The 21,554-nt window shown below is 40.2% G+C and overlaps 2 protein-coding genes and 1 long non-coding RNA gene across 3 annotated transcripts; 1 reads left to right on the top strand and 2 right to left on the bottom strand.

Annotated features, from left to right (window-relative positions):
- The first annotated feature begins 640 nt into the window (after positions 1–640).
- On the top strand, positions 641–10,209 carry LOC126387704 (uncharacterized). Its single transcript, XR_007569704.1, has 3 exons — positions 641–1,291; positions 6,956–7,174; positions 7,683–10,209. It is a non-coding gene; the product is annotated as an uncharacterized LOC126387704 (long non-coding RNA).
- On the bottom strand, positions 1,443–13,786 carry dlat (dihydrolipoamide S-acetyltransferase (E2 component of pyruvate dehydrogenase complex)). The gene is made up of 14 exons (XM_050040320.1): positions 13,363–13,786; positions 11,024–11,125; positions 10,814–10,938; positions 10,221–10,377; positions 7,355–7,481; positions 6,954–7,147; positions 6,662–6,803; positions 4,823–4,890; positions 4,286–4,399; positions 3,850–3,957; positions 3,614–3,732; positions 2,898–3,060; positions 2,609–2,745; positions 1,443–2,524 (listed from the first exon to the last, which is right to left on the bottom strand). The coding sequence occupies exons 1-14, from the start codon at positions 13,615–13,617 to the stop codon at positions 2,395–2,397; spliced, it is 1,941 nt and encodes a 646-aa protein (XP_049896277.1). The 5' UTR covers positions 13,618–13,786; the 3' UTR covers positions 1,443–2,394.
- A 3,307-nt stretch (positions 13,787–17,093) lies between these two features.
- LOC126388270 (dixin-A-like) lies at positions 17,094–21,548 on the bottom strand. The gene is made up of 9 exons (XM_050041288.1): positions 21,509–21,548; positions 21,152–21,193; positions 20,923–20,988; positions 19,754–19,903; positions 19,476–19,539; positions 19,295–19,394; positions 18,994–19,102; positions 18,237–18,316; positions 17,094–18,157 (listed from the first exon to the last, which is right to left on the bottom strand). Exons 2-9 carry the CDS (start codon positions 21,155–21,157, stop codon positions 18,148–18,150), a joined length of 585 nt encoding a protein of 194 aa, XP_049897245.1. The 5' UTR covers positions 21,158–21,193; positions 21,509–21,548; the 3' UTR covers positions 17,094–18,147.
- Between the last annotated feature and the right edge of the window lie 6 nt (positions 21,549–21,554).

Below are 21,554 nucleotides of genomic sequence, written 5' to 3'. Positions count from 1 at the left end.
AAAACATTTTGATATCAACCCCCATCAATGGCAATGCAATGCTGTGCTTCCCTGGTGGGGCTCCTGCCTGCTATTCCAAACTTGGGGCACGCAGACGTCATCTTCTGAAGGTAATACACTGACTTAATACAAGTACCTCATATGACCCCAAACTAACCCTTCAAGCCTTCATCTATCACTTCTAATTTTTTTTCCTAAAATTTGTAGCCTGTGTCACCGAACCCTGTAGAGTCCCAGATCAGCTCTTTCGTTCTTGGGGAAAAAAAAAGGTCGTTTGCACTTATCTTCTGCGAAGTGATTCATGGATTCAAGGCAGTTAGAGATTTGAGGTTGTCACTGGTGTGAGGAAATGTTCAAAGATTAGTTTCTGACACTTGCAGCAAGTCATCCGGTGATAAGGCCATCATCTAAGTTATGACCTATGGGCTAAACAAAATGCCGTCATGGCTTCTTTTTGATGGATTTGCATAAAATGTGTTAGTTATTCATGACCCACATAAGTCGATCTGTCTGCCAAGTCCTCCAGTGATCGCCCAAATATGTTCCAGTTTAGTGCTCTCCCACCAGTCTCAACCAAATGGCACATGCTGAAATTTCAGCCAGTGAACCTATAAAGCAGATTTAATGAGCTTCATACGGGGACACAAGGAAATCGTTTTACACAAATGAGCATCCTGATGATTTGGGGAGTTTCTTAATGACTGAACAGTCGTAGAGTTATACATGGCTTACTGGCAACTGTGGTCCACTAATACTATTTACCCAACCAAATTAGTTCCTAATTAGATGAGTGCCAGAGCAGAAAGGCCAGGAAATGAAATATTTTTGACAGATAAAAATGGAAAAAAATTACACAGCTTAGGATGAAAAATAGACAAGAAAAAAGGGTGAGGTGAGAGCCGCACAGCAACATGTGACCTTTTCAATTCTGACCTTTAATTATGACACCTCAATGAGGCTCGTTGTTTTGACTCCTGTCATCTTTATCTTTTCCGTCTTTAATTGTAAGCACACGTTACTATGGTGATTTTACATGCTGCCGATATGAAAAAGATTAAGACAGTGCTTCCATGTGACAATTCTCAAACACGGAAATGTTAATGAATCTGGAGGCAGTCTGAGCCTATTTTCAGGTGCTGTGGATTTGTTATTGTGTGTGTGGGACTGCATGAATCAGCGGTGACAGCTCTCCAAGTTATTGGGAAAATACAAGGACAGGGAGGTTGACTGCAGGCTCAGAGCTTCACTTAATCCATTTGGTACGCAGCACGAATCAAAACGTCTGGAACAGGTCAGTGGTTTATTTGACTCCTTTTTAAATATTTGTTTTTACAAATTTTCAAAAGGTATGTTCTGTAGTTTCTGCTCCTAACTGCTTCAATTTGGGCTCTTACAATGAGCCAGATTATAAAAACCCAGACCAAAATACATACGGCACAAGACTGACTTCTCCCAATTTATTCAGATAACAAATAACATCCGGCACCAGCTTTGTGCGTTTCAGCAGTGAAATACAGAAAATTCCAAAGGTAAGTGTTTTACTCAGACTAAGAAATAAAACATCCTTGCCGAAGAGAGAGGATTGGCAAACCCGTTGAGTACTTGCTTTGAGAGTGTGTATCATCATTCAGGACTGTACAGATATTAAACTATACGGTGAGGCATCATCACAGCTCGGTTATTTCAAACCAAACAGCTCACCACCATATACAGTATATACAGCACTGTGTTCATCCCACAGTGGAGGATGTACACACTGGAGCATCAACCCAGAGGAAACACACTGAATATTTCAATTTTGTGCGTGTGTGTGTGGCGACAAAACAGGGACAGGTTTGTGTGTGTAGATCTCAGTGTTTCAAAGTTGACTTACATCTACCTATTAACCCGTTATTTAAAAGACTGGAACCCAGAGATAGCTGCACGTCCTGTTCTCTTTATCTTATTCACACAAAATCACAGATTAGAGTGTGTAGAAACACACACACAGACACACACACACACACACACACACACACAAAGGTTTCGGGATAAATACGCTCGCTGGTTGGACTTGTAACACTTCCCTTTGTAAAACATTATTAATGTTTTAGTGACAAATGACCGATGTCTACTCTAGGATAAATTATACCTAATTCTGGTCTCTCGTGAGACGGGGCCTCAATAAATAGAGCATGAGTGAGACAGAGCGAGAGGAGAGAAAGACAGACGGGAGAGGCAGCGAGACAAACAGGTAAGCGGAGTGAGTTCTGCCTCTTCCCCTTCAGGGTAACTGGGAGTGACCTGGTGGCAGGCTGGCCAATCACAGGAGGATCCAGATTGGTTTAGACCAATCAGATCACTTCAGGGAGAGACCTCTGCCTGTTGTTGCAGTTTTATGGCAGTAAAGTCCGATCACAACAGCATGGTGACAGGTTTCTCCAGGAACTTGCGGAACTCTGCGAGCCACTGCGCGCCGACCGCCCCGTCCACCACCCTGTGGTCGCAGCTCAGCGTAACCGACATCATGCTGGCTACGTCGAACCTGTAAAACCCAAACGCACAATGCATTAGAGTCAACAAAGGAAACGTGTCTGCCTTGTTGTAGCATTGTAGTCACGACACTGACCCTTTCTCATTATCAGCAGGCATCAGCCGTTTCTCTGAGCCGCCGACGGCGAGGATACAGGCCTGAGGGGGGTTGATTATCGCCGAGAAGTTCTTGATGCCAAACATCCCCAAATTAGAGATTGTGAATGTACCTCCCTGGTGGAAGAAAAACACACATTGAAGAGGACCGTTTCAATTTGCTGGTTGACTAGATAGATGAAATCTGCATAAAACTAATCATCCCACACCCCAAACTCCTGAAATTGAAAAACTGCATGCACCCACAGAATCGGATTACGTGTTTGTACCTGGAACTCGTGTGGCTGCAGTTTGCCTTCTCTCGCTTTGGCAGCGAGAGCCGACACATCGGAGCTGATGGCAGCCAGTCCTTTGGTGTGGGCGTTAAACACTATGGGCGTGATGAGACCGCTGGCTGTGCTCACTGCTACACTCAGGTCCACCACATGATTCCTGAAAACATTTAAATAAGTCAATACTGATGACAGAAAAAAAAAGAAGAAAAAAAAAAAAAGAGAGAAGAAGTGCCAACGTGACTTTGTGTCTCAACTGAGAGGAGCTGGAAAAATGGCTGTGCTTTGAGTGCCCCCTATTGGCACAATATGGCAGCTACAGTTTCATAGACGAGTATCCAACACAAGAGGTCAGAGAATTGTTTTTCTGTTGTACCCCTCCTTTGTAGGTCTTTTCTGTCTTTAAATGACTAAGTGAAGTGTGGAACAATTCAAACATGCTTGTACACTGAAGTCACGTACACCAATGCATCCATTCATCTACATGTCACCATGGATATGATGGTAAATTTAGAGTTTTGATGTCAGACAACATGTAAAGAAGTTAACAGCCAGGACAGGTTGACTAGATTAGAAGCCATTGGTAGATGAAGATAGATGGTTGATAACTTTGTGTAGCGAAAGACTCTCAGATCAACAAACCAAGAGAACATATTCCCTGTTTCCTGTATATCATACATGTGTTTGATACGCATGTTTATGTGTTTACTCACTGGCGAATGACCGTGTCCAACCAGGAGGAGTTGCACTCAGGAACCTTGAGGCAGGCGAGAGCGCTGGCTTTGATGATGAAGTCATTCACACTAAGCTTGATATTCTGGGCTTTCACCTCCTGCAGAGTGAAGGTGAGGTTGTTAAAGAAGCAGAAGAAATATTAATCGAAGTTTATGAAGAATAAAATTTCCAATCTTTCAATCTGTCACACGTCTATTTACGAGCACAAACTCACTTCATTGAGTTCTTTCCGAAGCTCGAGCACTTGGTCCATGTTGACGTCTACAGACAGATAATAGTGGGGGATGGTTTGCTTGGACTGCATCAACCGCTGAGCGATGACCTGCAGGAGAGACGAATATCTGCACTTTAGCTTTGATCCATAATTCATCATGGACAGGAATGAAGGTGTGTTAGTGGAGTCTGTGTTGATAAATGTGCGAGCGCCTGTCTTCGGGGCGAAATGTGGAAGCACAGGTCAGAGATAACAGAGCTACACTGTGAAAGCCCCTCGGGACATCTTCAGCATTCAATACACCAGCACCAAACGCTGCATAGAGGGAGCGTGTCATGAATTACACCAAACTGCTATCAGAGGAGTTTGGAGCTGGAGAGGAAGCCCTCCTCGGACACAATGGACCACCAAAAGTCCGGTGTGTGTTTGCCCTCACCTTGCGGATGTTGCTGATAGGGATGTCTGTGAAGGTCCCGGCTGGAGCAGCAGGAGCTGCGGCAGGTGCAGGAGCAGCTGGAGCTGCAGCTGGGGTGGGAGCAGCAGCTACAGCCTGCCAACGGAAATGATTCAATTTGCATTTAAAACAAATTACGACAAAATCTTAAGGCCCACACAGTGTGACATGAAAATATCTGAGTGTTCAAAACTACAGTAAAAATTTTTAATTGTGATTATTGAGCCAGTGTGAATGACTCAAGGACCAAAACCTTTTAGCTTACTGTAACACGTTAATGACATATGGGCACAAAAAACCCTTTCTGAGATGTATTTGAAAGTGTTTTTTTTATGATTTCACACACCTAAAAGCAGCAGTCCAAAACCAAAAGAAATTCAATAATATAGAACAAGAAAAAAATGAAAAAAGCATCAAATTTTTGCATTTTAGAAGCTACAAACACAGAACGTTTGGCATTTTTGCTTCATAACATCATGATTAATCAATTAAACACCAAAGAGACTGAGCTTCACTTACAGGTGCAGCCTTTGGTGGAACAAAGCTGTCGATATCTTTCCTGGTGATGCGTCCATCAGGACCAGAGCCTGAACAAAAAACAGCACAATTTTCAGTGTGTATTAAAATATTACCCTTTTGTTTCTGTGGCAATTTTTTTCTTCTTCAGTAATGTAAATTCCTGTGAGATGGTGAATCATAGACGCATAAAATTTTCACCAATGATTAGAAGTTGTGTGTTAATGCTGCCCAAGAAGTACGACACCTGTCATCCTGATGGGGGGCCCTATAATTAAGGGTCAACTCCTACTCTGTAAGTTGGATTGACTGAAATTGGACACACACATCTAGCTGAATGTGATCTACAACGACCGTCAAGAATCATTAAGGTCCGTCTGACTAGATTTTGTGCCAGTTTGAATTTTTTGAAAACACATTTCTGACATCTCCTCCTAAACCGTTTTCAAATTTTCTGTGGATCATTATTGGACCAACCTTATCAAACTTTTTGAAAATATTGACAAATTAACTTCAAAAGGGCTGTGGCTCAACAAACAGTAGACCTAATTCCACAACTGTTGGGCCAAGCATCGTGAGACTTGGAGAACTATGTACACATAAGTAGGGCTGGGCAATATGGACAAAAATTCATATCTCATATTTGAGACGTCACAAGCACTTTTATAAAAAAAAAAAAGGCTGTGATCAAAATAAAATGCAAAGACAGGGATTTTTTTTCCTTGTTTGAAAATATACAGCTGCACAACATATAAATGAAAAATGATATAAAATAAATAGCAGGGCTGTACATTAACATTTTTGCACGTAGCACTGGAGCTACAGAGGTTTAAAGGTTTGCAGCACAGGACACAAAACTATAACATGATTGTAAAAGTATGAAGTATGCCTAAATCCATTGTAGTTTGGAACAATTAAATATCTTTGTGCATCTTTGTTCTCCATGCCCTTTCAGATGAATCTAGAGCTGGAAAATTATTTTAATCTTTTTATTTATTAGGCTATTAATCTTATTTTTACACAGAGAATCAACAGAGAGACGGAGGGAGACCGATATCGCACTGTAGACTAATTAACAGACAGATTAAACAGAGCAGCAGCTCTGTGTCTCTCTGAGTGTTGCTGGAGAACTTGAGTGAGTGAGTGGGGCGGAGCTGTGGGGAGAGTGTGAGAGAGGAGAGATGAACACTGGTATGCATTATGTAACACAGCTCAAGCCTATATCGATATAAACAATGTTGTCTAAATTTCTATCTTGCTTGAAAATATATTGATAATCGTACATAGTCGTTATATCGCCCAGCCCTACACATAAATATCTAAAACATTTTCTGAAAGGATATGTTTCATAACAATGTTGAACCATGTGTGTAAAATTATTTTGAAATCACTCAATCAGGGCTCAAACAGTTTCAAACACTTTCACTGCCCTGGTCATAAATCAATCAACAGTTTGTCCCAAAAATCACCAAACTCAGTGGCTATTTTTAATTAAGCTGTTGAAGCATGTGCCCAAAATGTTTCTGTAAATGACCACTGCAGGGAGACGGTGTTGCCAATGAGGAGCGTGGCCCAGCAGAGGTTTGGAAGTAAATCAATGAGCGTCTGTCCAATTGCCATAAAACCTGTTAGTTATCTTTAATACAGGTGTTATAAATGATCAAAGGTCTTTATCTTTCACAGCATTTAAATCCTAACGGTCCATACTGGCCTGAATCCCAGAAACATTTGCGGCTATATTTTACAGTTGCTCTGTGTGGCACTGTATTTAGTATTTCACTAGAAATAAATGATGTTCTACCAAAACAGACTGTAACGACTACCTGTGTTTTAGTTACTTACCGCTGACCTGTGCCAGGTCAATTCCTTTATCTGCAGCAAGTTTCTTGGCGAGTGGGCTGGCAAACACACGACCCTTCCTGGGAGCTGCTGGGGCAGCGGCTGTGGGAGCAGGACTGGGTGCAGCAGCAGCTGGAGCTACAGCCTGGAACATAAACACAATCAGTCACAAATCACAGTCATACCTGTACAAGTGATCCTAATCTGAATTAAGGCCAAAGTCAGGATGTTTCTGTGAGTATTTGGGAACAATGTTCACTCATATCTGAAAGCAAAAGTTGCACATGTGTCTTACAGGTGCTGTTGCTGGTGTTGGAGCTGGAGGTGGAGTGGAAACTTCTGCCACTCCTGTCTCTACATAATCCTTAAAGGCAGCAATGTCACTTTCTTTCTCTACGATGATGCAGAGCGGGGTTCCCAGGGGAACGTCCCGAGTTCCCTCTGGCACCATGATTTTGGCCAAATAGCCCTCCTCCTGCACCTCAAAGCCTAAAACACATCAGAGGGACATGTGAGGTGAGGTCAGCTTTTCCTGTCGCCTGTGATTTAGGATACAAGACGGTTGTAACTGTGATAGTTTACGATATGGGACTCCCACTTCATATATGGCATGACATGTTAAATAACACTGTAATACTCAGTAGTGCACGGTGCATATATGTCAGGACTGAGGTGTTGGAGCCAGTTTGGGTTTACCAATGGTCGCCTTGTCAGTCTCAATCTCAGCCAGCAGATCTCCTTCACTCAGCTTCTCTCCAACCTTCTTCTCCCAGCGCTGCACTGTTCCCATTGTCATGGTGGGAGACAGGGCAGGAAGTGTGATCTGTAATATAACAGAAGAGAAGAAATGACATAACTGTGACATCACTGATTCGAGGAGACATTTGTTAGAGCAGCCTCTAACAAACTGAAGCCTCTCCCCAGCTTCTGATAATAATCAGTCTCTCTGATTAAATGATAAGATCATCTTTTCAAGCCAAATATAATACTGACTTCAACTGATAACGTATGTTTTTATTCTCAGCAACGCCTGGACAGCTGGACTTGAGGTGACATGACATGGGAAGCCCTCGGGTATACAGGTCAAATGCAGAAAAAAAGAGACTTCCCGAAAGAAGCAACCACAAAACAATAGCAAATATTTCCACGTTTGCAAGCAAGCAGCCACAAATGGTCTTTTTTGCTGTTTAGATCACTGATGCACAACTACAAACAGGGTTTTGTCGTGACAGCATTTTTAATAATTGCAATTTCAGGATGAAGCTCATGTTTACGTTGTACCTAGCAGTAATGTGATGATTTCCTGAAAATGTAATGGTCACATGAAATGTAATTAAATTTCCACTAAACCTGATCAAAAATGTAACAAACCCCACTAATGTGACTTTCACATATTTACCCAGATGTGAACCCCAGTCGTGAGGCTTCTGTTCTTCACGTGCACTGGACGTGTCTGAGCCTTGAAAAATACCGAAAGGATGTTTTCCAAACCTTATCCTCAATCCTCAACTTTGACCTGCGACCCATCCCTCTGGTCGCCCTCTTTGGCACCACCACAGAGGATGATGTACCCGTGCCCGTCTGGCCTCTCTGCTGGCCAGACAGGCAGTTCCAATCAGATGGAGGGATGTTGCCATGCCCACTCCTGCCCAGTGGCTGAAGGACATTACATCCTGCCTTAATCTTGAAAAGATTAGCTACTCCATTTATAACTCAGATAAAAAATTCCAAAAAGTGTGGGGCCCCTTTCTGAAACACTTCCAGAGCTTTCCGTTAAAGTGAGGATAATATAATTTTGACAGGTAATGTAATAAGTTTAAAAAGTATGCTTTTTTTCCTCTGAAATGTACAGTGTGCAAGTATACAAAATCTTTGATGAGCCATGAAGACAAACAGTTCATTCAGTCTTCATAAAATGTTCTTCTCATTCTTCTCATCTGAGTCAACAGCGATTCTTATTGAATAAAGTGTCTCATCTGCCTCGCCTGATTCTATAAAATTTCTTCACGGGTAGAGGGGAATTCACACATCCAAATATAAACCTAATAAAAACTAATAAATATCTTACATAAATAAACACATTCAAACAGTCCTCCTCAATAGTTCTGGGAGTGTTACAACAAGCAGGAAGTGGGCAGAGGGGAGTTCAGTTGTACTGTTGAAATGTATTCATTTGCGATTTATTACCTAGTTATTTTATTATATTATAATTAACCTTTATTTAACTAGGAAGTCCCACTGAGATTAAAAATCTCTTACAAGAGAGACCTAGCCGAAGTAGCAGCCAATCAAAACACATTTAAAATGCATCAAATACAACATATAATACAAAAATCCACAATAAAACAACAACTATTCAAACATAAAAACAAACACATGTCTCTATCACCACTTTCTTTATGTTCCACTTAAATTCATCTGTGTTTCTAATTTCAGATCTTTTAGAAGACTGTTTCACGTCCAAGGTGCAGAGTAGGAGAACGCACTTTTCCCCACATCTGTTAAAACCCGGTGCTCATTCAAAAGCAATCACTTGGAGGAGAGGAGCTGGCAACTACCACAGCTGACACACACAAGGGCGCAGAGGTAGGCTGGAAGTTTGCCCAAAATTGCTTTATAGATAAAAATATACCAGTGCTGTTGTCTGCGAGTGGTCAGTGATGTCCAACCCACCAAAGCATCAAAACATAGAGATGCATGGTATACTGAATCAAGGCTATGTAAAATGATGGAGGTTGCATGCATATACAATATGCCACTGTAATCAATCACAGACTGTAAAGCAGCTTCCACAAATGTTTTCTTTTTAACTGGACATCTAGTACCGGCGACCTGTCGTTACATCAATATGGCTTTAATATGTGTTTTGGGTTGGGTAAGATATGTGATTTGGCTTAAGTTAACAGTACAGCTCTTTTGCAACGTCTTGACAACATCAGTCAGTACATTTTATAACATTATTGATCAGGTTATTACAGTATGGGGTTTTATTGCATTTTAAATCAAGTTAATTGCAAATTTTATTACATTACTGGGTGCTACATGTATCAATATTAAAAACCCTGACAGCATAATCTCAGTGAGAAAAAGTATGGAGCAGCAGTTTTATTTGATTGCCTCCTTAAAACTTACAATATCTACACGCATGATGGTCCAACCTGCTTTCTGAACTATTCCACACAGCTAACAGCTTGATACCAGCATCTAATGTTAGCTTCAAAGACTGGACGACACACAAATCACTTTCAAATCATGAATTATGTTCAAACATTTTGGTTTCACTCATTAAATGTAAAGCCACTCTGTGCTGAATTTTTATGTGACTGTTACATCTTTCATTCTGATAGCATAAATCATGTCATCCCTGTGTTGCTTTCAGCCTGTTCACCTCACTGCTCTACACAGTGGTTTTACATTTTAAGATTAACCACTGAGAAACCAGACCGTCAGACTAAACAACCCTGATAAAACTACATCTGTAGCTACAGGACACTGTGACTGTAAACATCCTCTACACTACTCAAAATCTGACTGTGCTTTGTTTATGCAAGAACATGCCTACCTTCATGTGTGTGGGGTATGAGCTGCCCGGGGCTGCAGGAGGAGGAGGAGGAGCAGCAGCGGCAGGAGGAGGAGGAGGAGCGGAGGCACCTGGTGAAGGACCGGCTGCTTGAATTGAGTCCAGTGTGACGTCCTTAAAAGCTGAGATGAGGTCAGGGCTGATAAGGGAAAATATAAACGTACATATTAGACATATAATTACACAAAGCATGAACACATTTAGACTAAAGGACCAGAAATTGTGTGACAACTAAAACAAACGCTGAAAAAGTGAGGAAAAAAGGTGTTAAAAATTCAGTTACCAGCTGCCAACTCTCCAAACTACAGCTCTCTTAACTGTTATGTTTAAGCTAACGTAATCAAAATAATTTGAGTGTGTGATTTTCTATCCAACTTGTATCATCGCTGTGAAAGCAACAAAGTGTAGAAACAGGTTTCCAGCACCTGAGGATTAATGAAGTGGCAGTTGCAATCCATGCCTTCAAATTTAGGAGCGCACCATTGCAGACCGATTTGAATCAGACGCCTATTTTAGTCTTTTAATATTTACTTTTTTCAGCCTGTGTTTCACAATGTCAAAGAACAAAACCTTACTTGTCCACTGTGATGCAGATTACTGCTCCGACGGTGACATCTTTGGTGCCTTCAGGAACCAGGATCTTTGCCAGATAGCACTCCTCCAGCATCTCAAACCCTACAGTGGCCTTGTCAGTCTCCACCTTTTAAGACAGAAAAAGCTTTTAAAGAAAGTGGATAGCGATGATTTCCTGCAATAATATCGGGAACAGACACATGGCTTCTTACCTCGGCTATAAGATCACCCTCGCTGATTTTGTCTCCCTCCTTCTTCTCCCAGCGAGCGATCGTTCCAGTCTGCATGGTGGGTGACAGCGCAGGAAGCTCCACCTGATGAAGACAAAACAAAATCCTGGAATTTTAAGAATTAAGGAGTCATTAGAAAGTGTTATATTCAACCTGGTGGCTAGCCAAATATCAAAGAAATATTAATCAAGAATGACAATTTTCATTTTACTCTACGCTGGGGCTTTGTGATTGGGCACTGCAAATACTGGCGACTGTCAAGTGTTGTAACTGAGGTTGCTACATCATCATCTTGCTCAATAAATGACCCACATACAGCTGCATTTCACCACATCTGTGAGGTTTTTTAGTAGCTTCCAAGGTCCAGCGACATCTCATATTAGATAAACACAAGTGCCACCAGTAAAGAGACAAACACGGGCTTGTTTCATCTGTCCAATTAATTTGTGCATTGCATAATAGGACAATAGGGTACATCAACACAGTAACCACTTTTTAGGAATACTTAAATTTGTCGCTTTCTCCAAATGACCACACTAAAGACTCAAAAAACCTGTTTGAAATTCATATGCAGTGCGAAAATGACCCACAGAACTCCACAAGTCTCTCGTGGAAATAACATCTGCAGCATGATCTACATATGAAGTATGGGGTTAAAAATCAGCGAGTTTTTAACCATGTAGAGTCCTAAAATTTCTACATCATGAACATCAGAGTTACAGCATCATTTCACAGTTTAGTTTGAGCATGTTTTGATGTTGCTGGTAGAGGCTGAAATTCAAATTTTGTTTTCTTTTTGAAATAGACCTTTCTATTTGGACTGTGACCCCCGGTGGGACTCCACAATGCTGCAACACAGACATTGAATAATACTGATGTATAATAATGTATTAAATATGGCAGCACCCTTGGGGATTTTACTGGGATATGAGGTAACTCATAACAGAATGGGTTTAATGTAGGGCTGGGCGATATGGAGAAAATCAAATATCACATTATTTTTGACCAAATACCTCAATATCAGTATTGAAATGATATTGTTAGGTTAACTATTGGTGAGTTCACAAAATATTTACACAATGGGATTTTATAAAGAGAAATAAAGAGACAATGTTTGTCACTGATCTGGGTGTAAGTAGTGTTTCATTATGGTTCAACTGAACAAATTTATCCAAGTAAATCCTTTTGATGACAGATCAGTACTCTCCCAACAGAGCAGGGATCTCCATGCAGAGACCAGGAGTTGATCTTGTTCATTATGAGTAATGTGGATATAATGAGAAATGAGCAAAGGGAAATAACAGACGAGCTACAACAGTCTGGTAAGTTAAGAAAAATGCATTGATTACTAGAATGCAGCCTTTAAAAAATAAGAAAAGACAACACTTACAATATCATACACCATATCATGATATCAGTACAATACGTTGCCCAGCCCTTGTTTAATTTATATAAAATTGATTTAAGGCCAGATGTTATGACAAAGTCCCAATGTACTTACTTTCAACGGTGTCACCTAATGACATAAATTCACATTTGATGTAGCTAAGATAACACTGTGATTAAATGTACAATAATTGGTGCGATAATTAACTGCAGCAATACTCAATATTCTACAGTATCCTTGTGTATCCTTACTAACGCTGCTCCTGGATGTATATTAACATATGTTGCACATATCATTATTTCTTCATCTTATTTCTACTAATGCATATATTGTGCTGTACATCATAGCATTACACTAGGGTTGCAAGGATATGAGATTTTCACAGTCCAATAACCACCTCAGAAAATATTGTGATTTCATAGTATCATGGTATTACAGAGTTTATAGATTTACGTTTACGTTTTGTTAATGGAAGTATGTGTAAAAGGCCTCCCATTTTATATCACAGTGTACCTTAAAATGGGTATATCACTGCAACCCTACATTATTCAAATATTTGTTATATTTCTAAACTTTACACACTAGATTTATGCATTTTAATGTAACATTAGGCGCGTATTTTTATATTTTTACACACTTTAATAACTCAGCACGTCATCCAGATTTTATATTTTTTAATATTTTACACACTTCTTATATATTTCAATAATTCTCTGTGCTTTACATCACAGTGACTGTAATGAATCACAGTATTAATACAGTATTAATGAGTCTGGTTTACAGTATTGACTTCAGAGTGTAAACCTGTATTTAACCTTTACGTAGTGACAGCCTGGACATCACAGAGCTACCTGATGCTAACAGGGAGGTCATGCTAGCTGTAACCGTGAACGTTGGTGCTATAGCAACCCGACACCCGGTCAGGTAACGTTACCTTCTGGTGAGGCGGCAGACTGTAGTACCGTGTGCTCTGACAGCTGCCTGTCAGCTGGGGACACCGCAGCAGACTTCCCCTGTGGCTGAAGCCGGACCCCACACACACAACCCGGGACCCTGCTACGCTGTGAAGCCGCCTCAGAGAACCGGTTCCGGGCACGGAGCGGGAACTGAGCTTAGCAGGCCCCGTCGGGAGGGCACGGGGACAGCGGAGCCCGGAGGACGGCCTGAGCCGCAGGATCAGACGAAGCATGTCGCAGCGGTTGAAATACTACACAGAGATGTTGAATAATGTATTTGTCTTACACCAGCATCAGATATATGCTGGTACCGGGTGTCTCTGTGCCTCGAGAACCGGCCCGTACTTACTCCTCACTTTCTAATGACCTCCTCCAGTCCAAAACACAACGCTTTACGGCTCCCCTCCCTGTCCTGCCGTAACTGCGACAGAGGTGTCGTAAACAGTGTCCATTCAAATTGCAATCACTCCAAATGAACACAACCAGGCTGAGTTAAGGCAAAACCTTAATGAAAATACAGTATAATTTAAAAAAGAAGACGTTTATTCAAAGCCTGGCGGTTCAAACTCGACACTCTGACACACTTACAGAGCTCTAAGGTTAGACTTCACTAATTTAAGGGACTGTTCTTTACTTGTCAGAGGAGGGGGCTGGGATGTGACTTTTTTTTTACCCTCACCAAACCTACAAATATTTTTCCTTGAGCATTCCTACGTGACTTGGGGAAAAGCATGACCCTCCCTCCACAATAAATTAGTTATAACATTTTTAAAACTTACCCTTTGATGTTTAAAGTTAAAGATGAAATCCTAGAGTTGAAAAAAACTGTTAAATCTTTGGCAAAAAATTAAATGAGATATGTAGAAAAAAGTGATTTTGATGAAATGTCACTAATTTAAGCTCCGGATTTTTTATTGTTTCCCACACAATTTGTTTAATGACCATCAGAAATGTGAAAATCCAACGATAATTTCTGTTTTTACAGTTTCATGCTATGATAACCAAATGATAACTATGATTACAAGAATAAATATTTATTTTATGATGATTGGTCAATAGCTGCCTTTTTTTATTACTTCCCCCCCTTTGTTGTTTAATATTACATTTCCATTCAAAACTATTTTTAATACTTCCTTAAAAAAAGTAATACTTAACTGCAATTATATCAGCCACCACACAGTGGCAGTGACATAGGCTACCTCCTTAAAAACACATGAACAGTGACTGTGCACATTGTACAGTGGATGCAGCTGTATGTCATTAAATATAGTCTGTGCTGCATTGTCACTAAACATTTAATACCCAGTTTCACCCTTTAATTTCAGCTCAAGTAACTTTAAGGTTGGAAAAATCCTCCACACTGTCTAGTTTTTTATCCATAATTTCTCTTTTCACAGCTTCTGGCTTTGTTAAATGGTGTACTTTTGGTGATTTTTAGAGAAAACAAACCTTCCAAGCTTTTTTAAAAAAAAAAAAAAAAAAATCTGTGGTAAGATAAACACACAATACAGCCATTTACGTTTCTATGCCCCTCCCCCTTTTTACACCATCCCCTCCCTGTCATGAGTAACGAACAGACCCTTAGCCTTTTTTAAACTAGATATGTCCCATTCAGATCAGAGATCTCTTTTGCAAGGGCAACCTAGCAAAGAATAGCAGGAACACAGTTTCATCAACAACAAATAAAATTTACATAAAAGCACATTGACTAAAGTAACATTAAATGATTAAACTGTTCCCACACAAACAGCCTGGACTCAACAGATTTCATCATGGCTATAAAGTCATTCAAGGTCACCATGTTTTGAAGCTCACCATCATTCCGCACATCATTTCATGTTGTAGGTGCAGAGTACCTAAAAGATTTTTTTCCCAGTTCAGTTCTGACTTTGGGAACATTAATTTAAGACATACATACCAGAATCATCGGACTGTTGGTTGCCTGACATGTGGCATCTTTGTAAACTTTGGGGACCAAGCTATCCATGGGAAGTGACAAGAAATATAAAAAAAACATTCATAAAAAGCAGCAGAGGGTTGGGAGCTCCCATCCATGGTGAAATATCCCAAAGTGTAGCTGCAAATAGATGCATGCGATTTGTTAAAGACATGAGTAAAAACATCATAAACAACTGTATCTTTTTAAAAACAAGACTCGTGTTTTATTTCAAAATATCCGTCTTTCTAACATTCAACATAACAAGGGCCATTTTTTATTTTAAACAGACAGTATCTATCTTTTGTAAAACATTTCAGTAAACAAAAGAAATGCTATATAACCATCTCACCAGCAGATTGTACATTTTACCGTACAGGCAGTTATGGCATTCAAACAGGTCTCATCAAAAGTAGGCTGATGCATATTTCAGTTGGCATGTTAGTGAAGGCAAACACATTGATCCCAAATGGGAAGATAGAAACAGAGTGAAAGAAACCGCGTCAAAGGTCCATCCTGATCTCACACACACACAGACACACTCCCGCACACGCACATTCACACAAACCATAAATAGTGGGATGGTCCATTGTTCCAGGACAAAAGTCTCCTTTAAATCTCATCTCCAGAAGCATTCCCATCTCACATAAATCTCTCTTCAAACAAATAAGAGTCATAAACTTCAAAAAAGTTCAGGATATGGTGAAAATATTTTTACACAAATGTACAAAACAATTTCATAAAGTAAACAAAACAACAGTGCTGTTCATCTGCATTTTTACACAAACATCAAACTTCCAGTATCATGTCTATTATCTGACGGCAGATCAGTCTGAGCATGTTGTGTTTAAATGCATGCTGGTGACCACAGACTGACATTTAAACCGACATCTGGATTTGGGTCCATTTAGAATGTAATCAGTCTGAAACACATTCACACATTCAGGTGTTTGTTTTTTTTGTTTGTTTGTTTTTATGTAATAGATTTTTTTGTCACCTTTCATCGTTTTGTGTTATCTGTTAGTTGTATTAATACAAAACATATTAATACCAATAGAGGCTGGTATCTGGGCAGTGTATTTGTCAGAAGTAGGTCAGAATGCCAACAAACCTTTTGCTGCACTAAAACAAAATGAACTTGTGTGACTTTTTTCATTTCTATTTCATTTCTTATTACTTGCTATTGTAGATAATACTGTATATTCACTTTAAATTCACTAATGAGACTGAAATGTGCCTGGGCTAGAGAGAAATGGACAATATATACTGTATTTCTAACATGTAATCTATCAGATCTTTCAAAGATTTCATTGCTGCACAAGTATTGAAATACTGAACACCTCAAAAGCCCCGTTTCCATCGAATAGTATGATACAGTACAGTTCAGTTTGGTACACTTTTTTTCCTGTTTCCACTGTGAAAAGTTGTGGATGGTACCAATGGAACCGTTCTTTAACATCCCCATTTTTGCCCCCCCTCTCTGTTGGGGTACCTAGCACACAGATCTGGTACCAAAAGGTGGAGCTGTGAACACTACAGTCTGTTGATTGGTCGATAGCAGTTGGTCACTCTGAGTTGTGGCTGGTTTTGAGGCTCATGTAACCACTGTTCATACCGTGGAGTTTTATTGCTCATGTAACCACTGTTCATACCGTGGAGTTTTATTACTGTAACTATAAAATTAAAGGATGTTTTCCTGCCTCTAGCAGCAGCTGGAGTCTGGAAAAAAAAAAAAAAACTTAATTCACTGGGCCGACTGCCGGCAANTTTGAGGCTCATGTAACCACTGTTCATACCGTGGAGTTTTATTACTGTAACTATAAAATTAAAGGATGTTTTGCTGCCTCTAGCAGCAGGTGGAGTCTGGAAAAAAAAAAAAAAAACTTAATTCACTGGGCCGACTGCCGGCAACTTTTAAGGTGGAACGTTAACTTGTTATGTTACTCAATGTATGACTTGACGACATGAATCCATTAGCACACCTTAAATTTCACTGTGACAACTTTGACCATTACTTTAGTTTTTATATGACATACACTTTTAGAGATGAGTGGATCTTCAAGTGTTGATATAAATTAATTTTGAACCCCTGTGCTTGCCTTAGACTAAATGCACAAACTCACTATTTCTAAATATCCCATGGAGAGAGACTCATGCAGCCTCGTTCTGTGGACGATAAATGAGGTGCAGACTTCCATCTGTGTCACCAGTGATGAGGAAATACAGAGAGTGCTGGATAGAGCAGTGAGTGACAACAACCCCGCCCACATTTAGAAGTATTGTTTGTGGTGGAAACGCTAGGGTCTAGGTACCATGTCTGAAGGGTTACTTTCAGTTCCAAAGGTACCATACCAAAAGTGTTTGGTGGAAACGGGGCTAAAATGACTTTGTAAATTTTTTCAAATACAGTACAAACCTCTGCATTCAACCAGAGGAGAAACAACAACACAACTGCAGTTTTAGAAACAGTTAAAAACAAAATAATATTTGTCTACTTGTGAGTCCAGTTGTGATAATACAGTTACAGCCTGGCGATAATAAGCACATGATGGAAAGAGCTTTCCTTTGTAAGGCACTGAGCTTTACGACATCCTAGACATCAGCTACAGATCTACGCTGTTTCCAGAGTGACTAAGGGCTATCAGGGCTGTTTAGTACCAGCTGATCAACACAAATCTCTTGCTGACAGGTCATACAGTATTTTGCTAATAAGTCGAATCTCAAAAAGTGTCCAAATGTGCCTCTGTTGAACAGCTGTCTCGATGTGCCTCTGGGATCAGAGTGACCACGTGCAGAAAACAGAAAGTCATGGCCCCACAGCTTGAACCTACAACGGCCTAAGACACAAAGGATAAGATGCTGTTTACCACTGAGAGTCAGGAGAATAAAAAAGGAGACACAGAATGAGTATGTTACCTTTCTTCACCACGGTCCTCTTCTACCCATGCTACTATTTTTCCTTCCCAGCCTGGAATAATTGCTCCATCCAGAAATACCTGCAAAGACATGTCATCTGCTGCTCTTATCTTATAACTATATTTACATGTCATACAAATGTTAGAATGTACTTTTGTACAGACAAATTACAACCTCCATCTTTTAGAGTGTGGCACAAAGCAGGTAGCACAAAAGTTGGGAGTACTCAGTGTTATAAGTAAACAGTTCTTCATTCTGACTAGTGTGCAGGCCTGCCGTCATGGGGGTCAAAGGTGCAGATGACCCTGGCCCAAGGCCAAGGGGGGACCATGAAAAGGTCTATGGTTGACCTTTTAATTAAAGTACAACAATTTACTTACTGACTTATAAAACTGACAATACAATTTATATGTATTTACATGATAAACACATGTATTTTTATCATTAAAACACATTTCAACGATCCATCTGATCCTCCCCGCACGTATTGTGAAATGGTGCGGTCCATCTAACATGGGTCAGGTGCCCAATGTGGGTGTCATATTAAATTACAGGACCTAAGGCATCCACTGGTCTCAACCATGTTATGCTATCTTGTAAGAAAGGGGGCCAAATAATGCTCCAAGTTTAAGCAAAATTTTGGCAAGGGAAAAAGAAAGATTTTCCAAATTTCCCACTTTGGAACGGCCGGCCTGCTTGTGTGCAACAAGTTTATTATTAGTGTCCTATTATCTATATATTCCAAGTTTTCTCTTACCTCCTCTTTCACAGTGCCAAACTCAGGGTCCAGGGCCTTGAAGTGGTACCTGTAGTTTCCCTCTCGATCCACAGCTGCCTTAACGTCCTTAAGAGTCACCTCACCGAGCCTGTATGATGTGTATAAGGAGACTCACTCGAACTGATAGTACTTGTGACATCATATATTTGTTCATTTAATTTTCTATCTACAAGCCTAAATGTATGTGTTGGGATGTGTCTGTTACCAAATGTACTTTTCTAAGTGAAGAATGCAAAAAAAACGGCGACATAAATGTTTCAGACAGAAAACACACACTGACCTTTTCGGTATATTGATCATGGAAGGTGTTGGGGATTTTCCAGTAAAATAAAGGATTTTAGTTGAGGCAGATGAGGAGCCACTGTGGGACTGAGACACCTCTGTAATGGACAACATAAACACAGTAAGTAAAAGCATAAATATTCTGTGTATGAATGCACATGTACTTTGGAACAGCTTACTTGTGCAGGGCCAGGTGTCGGAGTCTGTGTGTTGGCCTTTGCGTCTTGGAGATTTCCCTCTTCCCTGCAGTGTGTGGATAAACAGTCCTTTGTGATTTAAAAGCTCTACATTTTGCCCGAAGTAACCCTAGCTAATAAGATTTTAGATTATAAATGAACATTATAGCACACTCTTTCATTGCTGCGTCCTCATCAATTAATTCCACAGTCAAATCCGATTCTGAAGTGGCTATCTGCTGATCATTTAACAAGTCAGTGGTTTGTGTTTCTGTTCGTACCCTGTGTGTGTGCAGAACGTGCAGTCTGTCGATGAGTGATACTATGCCCTGCTCCAGGGTGTCCAGTGTATGGTGCTGCGGGTCGTGGTCTCTGAAGTTGTTCCTCAAACTCCGAAGTGAATCTCTGAGTAGCTGAACCTCCTCTGCCTGCTAACAGAGCACAAACACAAAAACACAAACAGCTGTATGTTTAAAACACAGACTGTATAAATAATGGATGTAGCTTCAGTAATATCACTTGGTTTGTGGACTGCCATTTTGAAGCTTCAAGTTTGGCACATGGATTTTACTAATACTAGATACCGGACCCAAAGATGGCACCTACTCATTCCAATGAATAGGCGCATAAGCCAAAAGAGTTTTCTAGCTTCCTGGTATAATTCTGTGAGTAAGCAGCCCACTGAATATGTTAGTGTTTCTCTCTCTGGCTCCATCTGCAAGTTGTTTTGTCACTTCTGCACTGGCTTCATTTTTCAGCCTCAGAGGTTGCCATCCGTTTGGTTTAGTGTCCACAACTGCAGTTCACTGAATGGCCACTTGAGGCTGGCTCCAAAACAGAGTCAATCCCCATAGACTTACGTGTTAAAATGCCCACTTTACAGCAGAAATAAACATGTTTACAGCCTGGTACAAAAAACTGTTTTGGTCTCTTTAGCTAATTTCAACATTTATGACAACTGTACAGGCGGTGAATTTTTATATACCTTACCCATTTACATTTTATTGAGGCTTAAAGTTACACATATTTAAGGGCAGGGCTGCTTGAGTGACAGGCTGTCTATGAGGCGTCGCTACAGTCAGATCCACCCCTCACTCCTCCACAGCTCCACCCTCTTCTTCAAATACAGTCACTTCTGGCTCCAAAGAAACCAAGATGGCAACAGCCGAAACATCAAACTAAGGCTTCAGAACAGGAGTCCACAAACAAATGGGTGACGTCACAGTAGCTACGTCCATTTTTTATAATGTAATTCATAGCTCATACGCACTGCTTTGACTTACTATATATGATAGCTAGAGTGGAGGTTCTGGTGTTTCATGTGGCCATATTATAGTGTGTAACGTAATTACTTTAAGAGAATGTAAGCGTATAGTGATGCTTTGTTAGCAAGATATACTGTAAATATGCCCACTGACTGAGGAGCCTCATCAATAGAAACAATACTCACATCTGACAAAGAGGGGGCTGGATTTCCAGAGTAAGAATATCCATTGTTTTCTGTGCCGGGGGGAATCTGAGAAAAGAAAAGAAAAGAAAAGAAAAGAAAAAAAAAAAACGTCAGCTGTGTAATGTATATCTGAATTCATGACTGACTGGTGCAGACTGAATATGAACCCTGAAACCAACTGTTTGTAGAGATGTTAGTGCAGAAAGAGTCAGTAAACAAAGAGTAATACCTGCATGCTGTTTTTATGCTCCAACTCTCTTTGCAGTTCACTCTGCCAAAGACACATCAATTCATGCATTGTTAAAAAGCTGCTTGATCCTAAAACTTAAAATATTTTTGATTAATAGACTGTTAGGACTAGTTTATGCTTTCCTCCGGCATCAAAGCATATTTTGCATTAATGTGCTGGGAAAAAAAAGTTAAAAAATTGCAAAGCAAGACCGTGACAGGCATTTTAAAAGTAAGTTAATGACTAACCACTGGTCTGAGATTTTCCCACATAGCACTGAATTGGTCATAAGATTTTCAGCCCACTGTAGCTTGCTTATCATCATTTTAAAATCCCAAAATTGGCAAACAACAATACCTGCTTTTTCTGACTTTCATCGAGCTTGTGTTTGAGTTGCTGCAGC

The sequence above is a fragment of the Epinephelus moara genome, chromosome 3 (assembly GCF_006386435.1).
Source record: "Epinephelus moara isolate mb chromosome 3, YSFRI_EMoa_1.0, whole genome shotgun sequence".
In the NCBI taxonomy this organism is placed as follows: domain Eukaryota; kingdom Metazoa; phylum Chordata; class Actinopteri; order Perciformes; family Serranidae; genus Epinephelus; species Epinephelus moara.
The sequence above is the reverse complement of the archived record's forward strand: the minus strand, read 5'-3'. Positions and strand labels throughout refer to the sequence as shown.